Source organism: Carlito syrichta, unplaced genomic scaffold (genome assembly GCF_000164805.1).
Source record: "Carlito syrichta isolate Samal-C Ts95f unplaced genomic scaffold, Tarsius_syrichta-2.0.1 Scaffold304305, whole genome shotgun sequence".
Classification (NCBI taxonomy): Eukaryota; Metazoa; Chordata; class Mammalia; order Primates; family Tarsiidae; genus Carlito; species Carlito syrichta.
Window position 1 is genome coordinate 315,848 of NW_007248401.1, and position 15,425 is coordinate 331,272.

Consider the following 15,425-nt stretch of genomic DNA (forward strand, 5'->3'; position numbering starts at 1 on the left):
AAGTAGAGTTTTGGATGGGGTTCTGGAAAGCGCTTCTATCTCTGTGAAGCATCAGAAGGTACATGCCTTTTCACCAAATCCTTGGAATCACTCTCTTAATTTTTTTTTTTTTTTGAGTTGGAGTCTCACTCTGTTACCCAGATTGGAGTGCAGTGGCACACTCCCGGCCACCGCAGCCTCGACCTGCTGGGCTCCGGCAATCCTTCCGCCTCAGCCTTCCAAGTAGCTGGAACTACAGGCACGTGCTACAATGCCCGGCTAATTTTTACAATGCCCGACTTATTGTAGAGATGAGGTCTTGCCAAGTTGCCCAGGCGGGTCTCGAACCCGCGGGCTCAGGCAATCCACTCGCCTCAGCCTCCCAAAGTGCGGGATTACAGGCTGAGCCACCGAGCCCGGCCTCTCTTAATTTTTTACTCTGATGATTCAGAGTGAGCATGAAGAGGAATTGCTATACAGGGCCTATGCCCTCTTTCTCTGCATCCCTAAATATACACATTCATAATCTGGCCATTCCTGACATGCCTAGGACTATAAAGTTTTCACTGGAGGAGGAAAATCTAACTTTTTATCCCATGGAAATCCTGACTACACAGGGAGAGGTAGTTCCAACCTCAGTAGGCTCTCAATATCTTAGGATCTCCCAACTCTTTACTTCTCTTTCCCCTATCAGGGGGTTACCCTGGTTATTTGGTTCTTAGCTCTTGACCCCATGGAATCCAGATCTGCTTCCCAGGAGGTCCTCTGCCCACCTTCCCTCCCCTAAACCAAAAATATGTTCATACTATAGGCTCCTATTCCCCATACTCAAGCATTCTCACTCACCTTCAGAATTTATGCTGGCTCCCCCATGTCTTTCTCCCTTTACCCACCCTGTTTTCTGGCTTCCCTGGGTCCTAGAATTTCCGATATCTAGAAGCTGGCATCTTCCAAGATATGACAATGCTGATTGAAGCAGAGAGGTGGAAACCAGAGCCTAGCAAGTAAGCAATGTGTGGAGTCAGAAAAAAATCTAAGCAGCAGTACACCATCTGCAATGAACTTGATTTATTGTTAGAGCTGGAGGCGGCTCCCTTACAGCAGCTGGGAACTATAGCAGGAAAGTGTGGGGAGGAGCAGAGCACAGCAGCACGGGAAGGGTGGAGCTAGGAAGAACACAAGGTGGGCTCATTTTAGTTTCCCAGTCGTTTGGCAGAGAAGGCGAGCCCAGATGATGATCAGCAGTCTTGGTTTTTCAGTCCAGCAGTAGTCTGGCAGGGCTGCTCACTGGCTTACTCAGGGCAAAATCCTCTCCTGGGGTGGCATTTCAGCCTGTTTTCATTTCACTGTGTTCAGGAGTTAAGCTATAGCTCAGCTTCTTCTCTGTTTCCTTCCTCCCTCTCATTTTCCCCAAGTTCTCTGGCCTGGCCTCCACCCCCAGATCCTCTGTCCAAGAGTTTGGGTTTGAAGAGGCAGCCAGTGTTCCCATTTCAGCTGCAGGATGGCATAGTGGAATGTTGAGGGAGTCACACATGGCTGGGGTGTCATATGTTGGGATGTCAGGCAGTGGCTTATTTTTAACCCATTACACACCAGGCCACAGCAGATGACCACATGCAGAGAAGCCAAGCAGGGAATGAGAAGGGATTGGGATAGTTGGAATGGGGTGAGTAAAAACTTCAAAGAATCAGGGAGTTTGAAAGAATTCTGGGATTGGGCCTGAGCTCTCCTTGCCCTTTTGTGCTGCCCAGGAGGGCCGGTCTGGACACAGCCCTGGGATGTGAATGGTATGAAGCAAGGGCTGGGGCGATAAGCTCCTTTCTCTTCTCATCAGTCTGTTGGTCTAAAGAGCTTCAAGTTTTGGACTGAGACATTCAGATTCTGAGGGAAGCAGTAGGAAAGTGTAGCAGTGGTGTACTGCCAAGCTTCTGCTAGAACTCAGACCCTGGTGGGTGAGGGGATGGGAGATGGAGGAAAGGGTGCAGCTCTGGGCACCTCACTGACAGTATCCTGACCCCAGGTCACATAAATTACTATTGGGAATCCTTCATGGGATGCTAAATAAATAGATTGAGATAAAGAGGTCCCTGGGGTTGGGGATATAATCTCCCTCTATGAGGGAGGAGTTTGCTCTCTGAGACCCATCCTCAGTCCCCATAAAATACCAGCATTCAACAGTGCTAGGAGAGGGTATCACTCAAGGGTTCTCAGGCATCAGATTTGTCCTAATTTGTACCCTCCCCTATCCTATCCCTGTTACCTTTGGTTTTGAAACCCCTCTCAGGAATGGATGAGGGGGAGGGTCAACCCCTCCCATTTAGCCCAGCCCAAGTCTCCATAACATGACATCTGCCCTCCCCCCCTTCCCTGCCGGCTCCCTTCTCCCTCAACCCCAAAGGACTCAGCAGTAGCCATTCTCTAAAGGAGCTGGGGGAGTGGATCCTTGGGGAAGGGAGGGTGGCTCTTTCAGAACTCAATCTTGCAGGCTGGGAAGGACTCGTCCTGCATGACCACAGTGCTGCTGCTAGCCAGGACCAGGACATTCAGTTGCTGCTGCTGCTCATGAGTCTGCTGGTACCACTCACGAGTCACCTCCGTGTCATGAGTAGGGATCAGAGTCACCTAGGAGGAAGACAAGACATGCCTGATGTGAGAATATGAAGGTAGGGTAGGTGAGGGGGAAGGGGCACCTGATGGTCTCAGAAGCTGCCCTGCTGCCCATAGAAAAGACCCAGTCATTTTATGAACAGGGTCTGTGTTCCACTATTGCCTCTGAGTGAGCTTTGACCAGACTACCTCTTTGGCATCCCTTGCTGCTCACCTGAAGATTCTCCCCCCACTGGGCCTTGCCCTCCAGCAGGGCATCCAGGACAGCCCGGCTTGGCTCGCCATTGGCAGGGTCATTCCCACTGACCACATAGTAGGATGCACGCACTCGACGGAAGAAGTCAAGATCAGCAGTCTTGCCACTGCAATGGTTCGGGATATAGGCGAGGTCCACATATACAGGGGCGCCAGAGCCACCCTTGGAACCTACAGCCACTGTAGAGGAAAAGCAGAACACTTCTGATAACCTTCCTCTTCTTTCCCATTCCTGGAGCCTTTGACCAGTCCACACCCAGCCCCAACCCGCACTCTTTCCCACTTTTCATGATATACTTACTCTGTCCTGCCTTGAGTCCATTGACTAGGCCTTTGGACATGGGGCTGTATCCATCCTTTTCCTCTGCTGGGATGACCTGGCTTGGAGTGCTGCGTGGTCGGGGTGGGGCCCGGGATGCTCGATCTGCAGGCCCTTTCCCAGGAGTGGGTGAGCGCTTTCCCCGAAGATCCAGCCGCCTTGCAGGGGATGCTGGCTTGGCCCTGCCTGGGGCCTTGCGCCCTACTCGCCCCTGCATCTTTTCCTTCTCCCGTAGCCTCTCTACCCTCCCAGACTCTGAGCTGAGCCCCTCGGGGTCAGCCATGCACACATCAGGGCGGGGAGGGGAAGGGCGAGGATCTGGCTGGGGTATAGGGGGTGGGTCATGGCCAGGCCTGGGATGATGAGTACCACTGACCCCCCCAGCTTTGTCCACAGGTAGGAAGTCCCCATCTTCATCTGAGTCAAGGGCTGCCTCAGCTGTGATGGATGGACACTCCTCAGTTTCTGGTGGGACATCAGAATCTGACTGTGAGGAGCCTGAGTCACTGGCTGAAGTGGGGGGTGTCTCATCAGCCACAGGGCATGGGCCTCCTGTGGTTCCTGGTGCCCCTGCACGGCGCCGTCCCCCTCTTCCTACCAGCCGAGCTTCCTCAGTGGAGAGGTCACTGTCATCCGTGGATGGGGGCAGAGGTGGATTCAGGAAAGAGGGGGAGAGCTCTCCATGGTGGGGCCGGGGCTCAGTGGCACATCCCTGGGGCCCAGCCTCAACCTCAGGAGACACACTGCTGGGTCGGCCACCAGAGCTTCCTCCAGGACACAGTGGCTGCTCTGGGGAGAGCAGTGTGTCAGGCCGGGAGCTCCTCTCAGCTCCCTCAGGCCAGGCCCCACAATCCCAGGCAGGACAGGCCTCAGTTTCTTCTTTCTCAGCCTTGGCTGGGGCAGGTCCTGGGGGATTGGGGCTGGTTTCAGTTGGGCCATTGGCTGCACAGTCCCCAGGGGGACCCTGGAAGGGGCTTGGCTTCTTGATGGCTGCCCCTGAGCACTCCAGGCGGCAGGGGAGGGTGCCACCATCCAGGTCTCCAGGCAGGCTTGGAGCCGGAGCTAGGCCAAAGTCCAGTGAAGCTGAGGCTGCTGGGCTTGGAGGGGTGAGGTCCCAGAGGCTGTGGGCAGTTGGTCCCATTCCTGGGTCCAGCTCTCCAGACTCCTGTTCTGCAGCCTCGAGGCCTGGAGGGAAACGCTCAGCCACACTGGAAATCACAGGTGTGGTAGCCTCAGAGGAAGAGCCATCAGAGAGGGCTGGTGAAGCAGGTCGTGGCAGATTGGAGAGAAGAGGGACCCCAGGAGAGCTAGGCGATGGAAGCTGGGGCAGTGAGGAGTCCAGGCTGGGGGCCTTGGTCACTTCTAGGTACTCATCATGCCGGGCCCTGGTGGGCGGTCCTGGAGCCAAAGCCAGAGCCCGGTCCCCAGAGAAGGCAAGGGAGCCACAGGGCGCTGAGCGGGGTTCAGCCGGAGAGGGCAACTGTGGGGGAGCTGGCTGCAGTGAGGAGAAGCCAAAAGCTGAAGCAGGGAAGTCCAGACTGGGTCGGGCAGGACCCAGGTGTGAGTCTGAGGAAGGGCTGGTATATGCCTCAGTTTCAGGCCACAATGTGGGGGGCCCTGAAGGGATAGGGTGAGGGGGGCTTGGGGACTGGGCCTCTTTCTCTGGCTGTTCCCGAGCCCCCTTCTCCAGCTCCGAGTCACTAGTGCTGTCATCCCAGTGACCCCGGCCTAATTCCTTGGGGGATGGGGTCCTCCTTTCTGGGCTGCAGCTCAGGATGTTACCATTAAGAGGAGGGCTTGGGCCTTTGCTCAGGGGAATAGGAACACGGGGGGGAACTGCAGGTGGGGTGAGGCTGGGCTCCATACTCAGCCCTGGCTCAGGCTCCTGCCTAGGGGGTACACTGGGTCCTGCCAGGGCTGCATAGCTGAAGGCTGGAGTGTCAGATTGGAGGCTCTTAGGTGAGACAGGAGAGGAAAGCTCCTTCTCTGCAGATGCGTTTCGGCCAGCAGCCTCCTCCTTGGTTGAGAGGCGTGGGGGCCAATCTCCAGCTGCTCCAAGTGGAGGCTCCCTAGTGGGGCATGCAGGGCCAAGCCCAGTAAGCATCATCTGCTCATAGATGTCTGCGTACTGAAAGCTCCTCTCATCAGGATAGGGTGTGGGCTCTCTCTGCTCTGGCTCGACTTGCTCCGGCTCCCTGGTGTCACAGCTCTTGCTAGCCTCTGAGACCTTTGAGCTGTGGAGACTGCTGTCAGGATCCCCAGTCCCACCTTCTTCTTCCCTTTCCCCTTCAGCTTTGCGGTAGTCCTTCCCCAAGGGGGAGTATGGCCCACCTTCCAACTCAGCTGCCCCCTCCTGCACTGCAGCCACCACACTGTCATATTCAGCTGTGCCCCAGGAGAAGGGTGCAGGTGTGTGGGGCTCTGGGGCAGGCATGGGGGGAGATGGAGCTGGGGAGAGGGGTGCAGGTGGCAGGGGTCTGTCCTTGGGCACCCATGGTGGGATGTCAGCCAGCCATGAAGGGGTGGTGGGTTCACTCCTCATGGACGGCATGGACTTAGGCTCTGGGAGAGGGCTGTCTTGTCCTGGGGCTGAAGGAACCCTTTGTCCAACCATCTCAAGTGGGGAGGCTGGAGGAGAGATGATCTCAAAGGGAGAGCGGGTCAGTTTGTCCTCTTCCTCAGGTGGCAGTCCAACTGGTGACTCGGCGAGCCAGCGCTCCACCTCTAGTCCCTTCTGTGGCGAGGACTCCTGGAAATCCTTGAAGTCGGAGGCCCAGGGGCTCCGGGGTGAGTGTTCCGGTGGGGCCGTTTCTTGCTCATCATCTGGCCCCTCATCCAGAAATGTGCTCTCTCGTTCCTCGGCGTACCGTGGGCGGGCCTCCTGGCCATCCAGCTCATGAGGGAACCAGACCTTCCGCTCACAACTTAGCTCCCTCCAGTATGGGTCCTGTTCCAGGGCCACTTCCTCTCTGCCCCTCCAGTACCTGTTCTCCTGCTCAGATGTGTCCTCCCATGCCGGGGCAGGCACTTTCTGTTCTCCAACTGGCTCCCCTCTGGTTGGAGATGTTTCTCGCCACTCTTGGACCACATCCTGTTCCTTGCAGTACTTTTCCTGCTCTCTGGCCTTGCCCACCTGCACTGGGCTTTCTTCCAGTCCCAGAGCTTTGGTCTTCTCCAGAAGAGCTTCTAACTTCTGTTCCACAGCCTTGACTTTTTCTGGGGACTTTTCGTCTACAATTTTCTCCTTTGGTTTCCTGGTTTTATCCTCCTGTGATAGGCTCTCCTGCCCCTGAATTTTGTCCTTATCTTCCAGAGCCTTATCTTTCTGTTCTACGACCTCATTGTTTTGGTCCAGGGCTTCATCCTTCTGTCCTAAGGCCCAGTATTTTTGTTCCAAGGCCTGATCTTTCTTTTCTGAGGCCTTATCCTTCTGTTCCTGGGCCTGTTCTTTCTGTTCAGGGGCTTTGTCTGTCTGTTCTAGGGCTCTGCCCTTCAGTTCAGGGACCTTGTCTCCTGGAGCCTTGTCTTTATGCTCAAAGTCCCTCATACTTTGTTCTAAGTCATTGTCTTTTTCTTCCGAGATCTTATCCTTCTGTCCTGGGCCCTTTTCTTTTTGTTCTAAGTCTCTGTCTTTTGGTTCCAGGGCCTTGTCCTTTTGTTCTAGGGCTGTATCCTTTTGTTCTAAGTCTCTGTCTTTTTGTACTAAGTCTTTATCTTTTGGTTCCAGGGCCTTGTTCTTCTGTTCCAGAGCTGCGTCCTTTTGTTCTAACGCTTTGTCTTTCTCTCCTACGATCTTGTCCTTCTGTTCCAGGGCCTTGTCCTTTTGTTCTAAGTCTTTGTCTTTTGGTGCCAGGGCCTTGTCCTTCTGTTCTAGGGCAGTATCCTTTTGGTCTAAGTCTCTGCCCTTTTGTTCTAAAGCCTTATCCGGCTGTTGCATAGCCTTATTCTTTTCCTCCAGAGTCTCATCTTTTTGATGGATGGTTACATCCTTCTGCTCTACAGCAACATCCTTCTGCTTCAGAGTTTTGTCCTTCTGCTGTAGGACTTCATCCTTTGGCTCAGGTTCCTTCTTCTGCTCAGGGGTCCTGTCTTTCAACCCTGGAACTTTACCTTCCCAGTCCACGGCAAGGTCCTCCATGGCAGGGCTGGGCAAAGACTCAGGACTCTTGGTGAAGGAGCTATCAGGTGTCAGAATGGGTTCAGCAGGGCTTGTGGTCACTCCAGGTGAGTACTTCTCATCTCCTGACAGCATAGAGTGAGAGAAGTAGCTGGCAGGTAATTTTCTGTCGGGGCTCTCATCTGTGATATCTGTCTGCACAGAGTATCTAGGAGTCCCATCCATGGGAAGTGTCACCGTGGCTGCATGGGGCTCTGGAATAGACATGGGAGCTAGATGGCAAGAGGTGTCCTCAGTCTGCATCAGAGGCTCCCTTTCTTCCTTTCCAAGCTTTAGTTCCCCAAACTGCAGGGTGCCAAGGCTTTCTGGAGAGAGCTGCTTAGAAGAGAAATCCAGGGAGGTCTCCTTGCTGGGACTCTCTTCTGAGAGAGAAAGTGACTGGGTGTCTTCTGGAGATACCTCTGGCCAAAGGTCTTTGTGTAAGTACTTCTCTGTCAGGCCACAGGGAGACCTGGGGGTGTGTTCTTGGTTGGCAGTGTCTGGGGAGACCACACTGAGGACAGAGAGGGACTCTGCATCTTCAGGGGAGAGGCTTCGGTCAGGAAATTGGAGCACTTCATCTTTCTGAGGTTCACCAGATTCTTGAGGTGTCCTCAAACCTCTGGGAAGGACTTCCGCTCCCAGAATTGGGCCTGTTGGTTCTCCCGCTTCCATAGTCTCAAAGACTATTGCTTTGTCTTGTTCTGGCAACAGCTGAATGGTACAACCTGTGTGTCTCTCAACAACGCTGACAGGTGCTTCTTGGGCCTGGGGGCTCCTGGGAGAAGGCAACTTCCCCTCCTTCTCTAGTGTGCCCTCTTCAGGCCCTGGCTTGGTTGTCTCCTCTGCAGCATCTTCTTTGCCCACACTTGGGGTGCGCTTAGTATCTCCCCAGGAGTCTGATTCCTGAAAGTCTTGGGGCTCAGACTTTTCTTCCACTGGGGACTGATGAAAGGGTGTGTGGGTGGTACTGGGTGGACCAGATGGTGGAGGAGAGGCCATCTTCACTGTGCTGTCATCTGGGCTGAGGCACCGCTCCTCCACTTCTCCAAGGGTTGGGTCCCCTGGATGTGGGGTGTGACCACGGGCACCAAACATCAGGGTTCCATATTGACTGCAAACTTTCTCAGATACCTCTGCATCTCCCGTTTCCTCCTCTTCCTCTTCCATGGCCCTCTCTCCTGGAAAGCCTCTCCCTGCAGTCTCTCCTCTCTTCTCTGACTCTCCAGTCACAGAGAAGTCTTCACAGGGTGGTGATTTGAAGCCCTTGTCTTCTTCCAGCGAGGAGGTGGGTGAGATGGTACCAGCCGATGGTACATAGTCCAAGCCCTGAGTGGCTTCAGTGCGGGAGGAGGGGATGCTTGTGACTGTGTCAAGCAACAGGGAGCTCTTGCCTGTCTCTTCTGTCTGGGGAGCTGTGAGTGAGGCCACAGACTGGTCCTCAGCCACCGATGTGGCAAAGGAAGAAAGTTTGTCACACTCAGTGATTGAAGTGGCTGAGGACACATGTTCCTCTTCAGCCAAAGGAGCAGCCACTATGTTTGGGGGGTAGGTGAGTTCAGTCTCTGGTGCTCCATAACTTTTGCTGGAGGTGGCAGGACCAGCACTATCTGCAGGCTGACTGGCTTCAAAGGGGCCAGGACCTTCAGGCCCTGGGAGGTCATACGTACTTGTATGGAATCTGGGTGGAGCTGGGCGTTCCTCTGGCTCATCATGGATCTCCTCATCTGAGATGGTCTGCTCGGTCTCTGAGTAGCCAGGGATTGTCTCATCCTGGATGTAAGAGACATGCTCAGTGGCCCCTGCAGGTGTGGTGAGGCTGCTTAGAAATGACGAAGTCTCCCTCTCAGGGGCCTTGCCCTGGAGTCCCAGTTCTCGGCCCCCAAGAGCATCCCTACTTCTTGGAGTTACCTTCAAGGCTTCCTGCATATGTTTTGGGTAAAAACTCTCAGCCTTTGTCTCTTCCTCTTCCTCCTCATCTGAAGGGTGCACCTCTTCCATTTCTTCTAACTCAGCCTTTTCTATCACATCTTCCTTTACTTCAGGCTCACTTTCTTCTCTAGCTTCTGCTCTATCTGGGAGCCTCTCTGCTTCCCTCTGCTTCGTTTCCTCCCAGGTGTCTTTATCTTCCTCTGTTTCAGCCCCAGAGTCTGGGCCTCTGTCCTTGCTGCCTGGTTCCTCAGGAACATTTGGGACAACCTCCTTCTCCTTAGTGTGTTCTTTTTGTCCCAGTCCTGGAACAGAGGGTAGTATTCCCTGGATAGCTGTGCTTGGGGTTCCCTTCTCTGCAGTGTCTAGAGAGAGCACTTTCTCTCCTAGCCCCATGACCTTTTGTTCAGCTAGCAAACCCTTCTCCTCACGCTTCATCTCCTCAAAGTCCTGTGTGAGGTCCTCTGGTGAGGACAGGGCCAGTTCCCTGTGCCCACTGACTGTTGGGAGTGGTACAGTCCCCTTCTGAGCTGGGGGTGTTCGGGGTTCTGAAGATAGCTCCTTCTCCCCACGGGTAGCTCGGCTCCTGTCTATCTTGACTCTTCCAGGGGCCTTAGCTTTGTAGAGGGTCTTACGTACCTCAGGGGTAAATGGCTTTAGGTCTGGCTTGGAAATCTTCTTGACTTCGGGTCTGGTATCTTTCCTCTTCTCCTCTTTCTTGGCATCCTTCTTCTCCTCCTTCCTTCCTTCATCCTTCTTGAGCTCTTTCCTCTCCTTCTTGATCTCTTTTTTCTCCTTGTCTTTTTTTTCTTCCAGCTTTGATATCTTTTCTTTTAGGTGCTTCTTCCCCACCTTGTCTTTGATCAGCTTTCGCTTCTCTGCCTTCAGTGCCTCACTTGACTCTGTCCTCACCCTCTCAGGCTTGGCAGGCTTCTCTGGGGGCTTCTCAGATGACTCTTTTGCCTTCTTCTCTGTCTTGGCTAACTCCTTGGCCAGCTCTGAGCGGGCCTCCTTGGCTCCCTCTTCCACCACTTCCTCTCGTTTGGCCAGCTTGCTCACAGCTGTCTTGGTAGTGGCTTTGAGGCTCTCCTTGCTGTCAGCCCGCTGTTTGATTTTGCTGGGTTTGAGGTTGGCAGGCACAGCCCCAGCAGCTAGGTCCTTCTGTGTGGCCACAGGGTAACGCAGGAAGTCCAGGTGTCGAAGCTTTTCCAGGCCCTCTAAGATCTTGTTCTGGGGAGCATTTCCTGGAAAAAGCACACGCACAATCTTCTCAGTGGGGTTGGCTGGCAGCCAGACCACTAGAGCAGTGATAGAGGTGAGGTAGGGCACCGAGATCTCAGCCTCCTTCCCATTGGCCAGCACAATGCCTGTCTTGGCTTTACTGTTGCCTGCCCACTTTTGCATGAGGAACTGCATCTCCTTGCTGTCTTTGACAGGGTTGAGGACATACATGTCCAACCGGCCCACACCCATTTTGTGGAAGAGGGTCAGTGGTTCAATGGTGTTGCTGACCACACGGTACAGAGGCTCAGCCTGGATGCCCAGACGGTTTAAGTGCTGCAGAGTGAGGCAGGCCTCTTCAATGCTGCGCTTGGCCTTCCGGGAGGCATCAGGAAGCCGCAGCTTATCAGGCACATTGAAAAAGACAACTCCAAGCTCAGGAGAGATGAGGTTCTTCACCCAGTCACTGTAGCTGCTAGAGCCCTGGGACTGTTCCTCCTCTAGCTCTGCCACTTTGCGCTGTAGGAGTCCATTGATGCCTGGCAGGTTGTCTGCCCCAATGTGTGTGAGTAGCACCGAGTCAATGCGGTCCAGGTGCCGTACCAGCTTCCAAAAGCAGGACTTGCGATCAGAGCCACCATCCACCAGGATGTTGAAACCATTGACAGCAAAGAGGGCAGAGTCCCCACGACCACCTGGGAAGATATAGCAGCAAGGCTTGGAGAGCTTGAGGAAGCCCCCTGAGGTGGGGGGCTCCAGCAGGTCAAAGGGGGATGGCACGTCCACGGTCTCAGAGACATACTCGGAGAACTCGGCCACACCATCCATGGTGGGCAGTATGGGCTCAGGGTTCAGCCGGAGGTGCAGGGTCTCTTGGGAACTGGATAGCCCCAGGTGGCTCCAATCACCTTCCCCTAAGCAGGATACAGTGAGGAAGGCCTGGATCTCAGGGTCTCTGTTGCTGAGCAACTGGGCAATCTAGAAGAATGGGAAATAGGAGGCTGATTAGGTCTTCGGAATTGTCTTAGCCTGACTCACATTTGCTACTCTAATCCTCACCTCTCTCCGAGGTGAACTCCTACCTTTCTTTTTTTTTTGAGTCAGAGTCTCATTCTGTCACCCAGCTAGGAGTGGCATGTTCACAGCCACTGCAGCCTTGACCTACAGGACTCAGGTGATCCTTCTGCCTCAGCCTTTCAAGTAGCTGAAACCATAGGTATGCACCACCATGCCTGGCTAATTTTTTAATATATTGTAGAGACAAGGTCTTTCCATGTTGCTCAGGCTGGTCTCGAACCCCTGAGCTGCTGCAATCTCTTGCCTCTGCCTCCCAAAGTGTTGGGATTACAGGCATGAGCCACCATACCCAGCCAACTCCTATCTTTCTACCAGAATTTCCAATGGTTAACCAATATGAAACTTTCCCTTGTATTCCTCCCCACAACTCTAGTCTTGCCCTTTCTCCCAGTCACTCAGGCATGGAGCTTACCTCTGGGTTGTGAAGGACCTGGGCAAAGTTTTGGTAGGAGTAAGTGCCACTCTGTAGGATGAGGTCTCCCCCAGGCTCTAAACTTTGCCCACTCAAAATCAGTAGTTTGTGAACTGATGGGCTGCTAAGAAGATGGTGAACCTGGAATTTAAAAAGGGGAGTGGTCACAGATGTAGGAAATCCAAGGAAGAGTACTGAATGTCCTCTCAGTACTGCAAGGACATGCTCTCTGCTGGTGTCTCCCACAATACCTCCAGAGTGGGGCTGAGCATTATAAATCAGCTTAGATAGCAGACAGAAGAATTCTTGGCCTGATAGCAATAGCACTGGCAAGGGTGGTTACAGAACTTGCAGTAGGCCCTCTTGATAAGGCACAGGCCCTGACCTTACCTCAGAGCTGATGCTGTCTGCACTGGGGTTTACCAGGATGATGGTCTCTAGGCTCTCACTCTGGTGGCAGAGGGTCCTCTGGCCTGAGGGAGAGATGTAGGAATTTGTATTGACGAGAGTATGTATAGACTAAAAACGAAAGACACTGTGTGGGGCAAGGAGAGGAAAGAATGTACTATTAGAAAATGGGTCTTAGGGGTAAGAGGAGCCTGGCTATCCTTAGACCCTGCCACCTTGGATACTGCTGAGTAAGGTCCAGGAACTGGCTTCTCCAGCCTTTCCCTTTCAGGGTTGCCACCTCCCCTCTCCCACACTGGCTGTCTTTGCCCTCCCTTCATCTGCCACACCCTCTGCTGCCTATGCCCCCACCCCTTCCAGCTTCAGACTGCCCTGTTGACAAGAAGCTTTTGTCCCTATTGAGCGCTAAGCTCCTGGTGCTGCCTGGGGATAGGGGGCTCAGCTGGAGAGAGGGCTCCTGGGATGATGATGCTCAGTCAGCTTTCTCTTCACTAGCTTGCCTCTGCCTTGGGTTTTCCTGCCAGCAGAGTGTCTGGAAATCAGGAGGTGAGAACTTCGCAATTCTTCTTTCTAACCCCTGCATCCAGGGCCAGAATTCCTGGTCCAGAAGACTCAGAGAAGCCTCTGCTGTCTAAACCCTTGGGGTTTTGCAATTCAAAGAGTGGACACAGGGCCTACTCCCCAGAGGCCAAGCCTGCACTCACACATGCATGTAATCGTACTGTGTCCATGCCAAAGACTTCACAGCTCCATCTCTCACCTCATCTTCACATCCCCAGGCTCCAGAGAGGCCTAGTTCACTACCCCACAACCGATTCCTTGTGAACAGTTTCTCTTCTCGTTTGCCCATCTCCTATGGGCCTTCTGTTACAGAGAAGGAGAGTGAGGGGTTTGCAAAGAAGAGACACATAAAGGAGGAGGAAGTGTTTCACAGCCCAGGGAGAAAGATGAGCCATCCCCAAACTCCCTACCTTATTTCCCTTCTCCAGACTCACATGAAACACCAAGCAACGCAGCAAAGAAAGTAGCAGATCAGAGGGAAGATGCTGACGAAGAATGCTGCCAGCCTCTGCTTTTGCCCTTCCCACAACTCCTTCACATTTGCAGCACACAGTGGAATTAACCTCACAGAGAATCCAACAGATGGCCTGGGGAGTGGGCTGTCTTGAGGATACTGGTGGGAGGGCTCATAATATGTCCGCTAGACCCTCTTCTGTGACCCAGCTCTCTTCCCTTCCTGGGGCTCAGACAGTCTGGGCCCTGGAGCAAGAGGAGCCTGGAGCCAGAGCCTTTGTTAAAGGAAGAGCCGCGGTGCCAGGATCAGGCAGATCTGGCAGCACGGGCTGCACAGATGCAGCTGTGGGGGAAATGAACTATGTATGGATCGCATCAGAAGACCAAATCCCATAGAGGGTGGATTTGGCCCAAGAGGGAGTTCACTTGGGAACTGAGGGAACCTTTGAGGTAAGTTCAGAGGATGAGAGCCACTTCAGAGGCAGGCTGGGGTAGGGCTTAAGGCAGGTGATGGGTATCAAAGTCCGGGGAGCTGGAAGCCTTAAGCATTTCAGATTTAGAAGGGCAAGAGCTCTTCCCACACAAACAAGGCCACATACTTGAGACAGAAGGGTCAGAAAAGCAAATATCTAGTATAGACTGATTTGCTTTCTATCTACGACTCCCCTCTTCCTCCACAAGACTTCTCTGATTCCAGTTCCTGTCGTGGTATGAGACCCTGTCCCTAACTCTATCCCTGGGGAATGGTTCTGACTTGGAACTACAAGGTTAATATCCTGTGTCCCCTCTTTTTCAGGCCTGGGAGAAAGCCTGGTTTCTCTCCTCTGCTATCCCCAGCTCTCCCACTGAAGGGAACTGACTAGTTTTTCCTTTCTCTTTGGAGAGGACCATTTTGTGAGGCAGCGGCACATAGTGCTTGGCCAGTGCTGGAGTGGGGGGTGGGCTTCTCGTGTGGGGGCAGAGCAGGCAGGAGGGCAGGTGTCTCCGCAGTGAGGCAGAAGGGGGGGAGCCGCTCGGGCAGCTGCAGTATGCCGCAGTGTGTGAGTGTGTGTGAGTGTGCGCGCTGAGCTCAGGCTTCAGCTCCGCCCCCACCCCCCACCCCAGCATGACAAGTCATTTTCTTGGCTGCCTCTGCCTGGGGGGTGGGGATGGGGGGGACACAGGGAGGGAGAAGAAACTGGCTTCTCTGTCCAAGAGCCCCCATCTTGGGAAGAGAAGCAGACATGAGGTGGGGGTAGGGCTGAGGCTGGGAACCTGTGGGGTTGACGTGACTGGAAATGCAGGGTAGCCGCTGGGGAGGGAATGCTCTCAGTCTCTGGAGTGGCCTCATGGGGGCCAGAAAGGGGGCTTAGAGCCCAGTCCCAAGCTGGCTGCACAGAATAGGGTGGGGGGAGCCCACTGCAAACTGGCTGGTCTGTGAGGAGGCATGTGCAATGTCTCAATGACCCTTTCCTCTCTTCTTTTCCACAGTGTCCCCCACCTTCCCTTACTTGGCAAAAACTCGCTGCCCGGCTAACCCCCAGCATAGGAGCAGCTGAGCAATCCACCAGCTGACACCCAGGGACCCTCCCATTAAGCATATTACCATAGCATCCTTCTTTCTCTCAGCTTCTTCAGCCTCTGATCAAAAGCATAGCCCCCAGACTCCTTCAGCACCCTGGCTGCCAGGCAGAGCCAGTGGCACCACCCTCTGCTGCTGCTCCTAGGCTGATGTCTCTCACCCTGCCCAGCTGGAGAAAGGGACTGTCACAGCCCTGGCTGGCCTCTGTTCTGAGTCCAGGCTGCCCCATAGCCAGTAATGTCCATCGTCTCTCCATTCCCCCAGCCTGCCCACCCTGCTGGGCTAGTTCCAGACACATGAGATTAGGTACTAGCTCCCTTTCTGTGATCCCATCCCTTCTCCCTATCAGAGCGTAACTTCCCTCCCCCCAACCCTCATGCCAAGCCCTTTGGTTCGGTTCTTACCCTGGGATGTGGGAGGAAGCCTCTCATGGAGGTGGCAGCTCCGGCCTCAGCCGGCAGCTTCTGGGAAGAGTCTGCAGCAATTG

At 54.1% G+C, this 15,425-nt stretch overlaps 1 protein-coding gene across 2 annotated transcripts in view; it reads right to left on the minus strand.

Moving 5' to 3' along the window:
• Window positions 1–1,025: 1,025 nt before the first annotated feature.
• Window positions 1,026–15,425, minus strand: part of MAP1A (microtubule associated protein 1A) — a 20,738-nt gene continuing 6,338 nt past the window's right edge. The window contains exons 1-6 of one of the 2 annotated variants that reach the window (XM_008059621.1): window positions 15,343–15,424; window positions 12,346–12,428; window positions 11,956–12,096; window positions 3,143–11,444; window positions 2,801–3,021; window positions 1,026–2,601 (exon numbers count right to left, since the gene is read on the minus strand). In XM_008059621.1, coding sequence (XP_008057812.1) covers window positions 2,446–2,601; window positions 2,801–3,021; window positions 3,143–11,294 — 8,529 coding nt within the window. In that variant the 5' untranslated portion in view covers window positions 11,295–11,444; window positions 11,956–12,096; window positions 12,346–12,428; window positions 15,343–15,424 and the 3' untranslated portion in view covers window positions 1,026–2,445. Of the gene's footprint in view, window positions 2,602–2,800; window positions 3,022–3,142; window positions 11,445–11,955; window positions 12,097–12,345; window positions 12,429–15,342; window position 15,425 lie in introns of those variants that run through there. The other variant, XM_008059622.2, reaches the window with a different exon arrangement.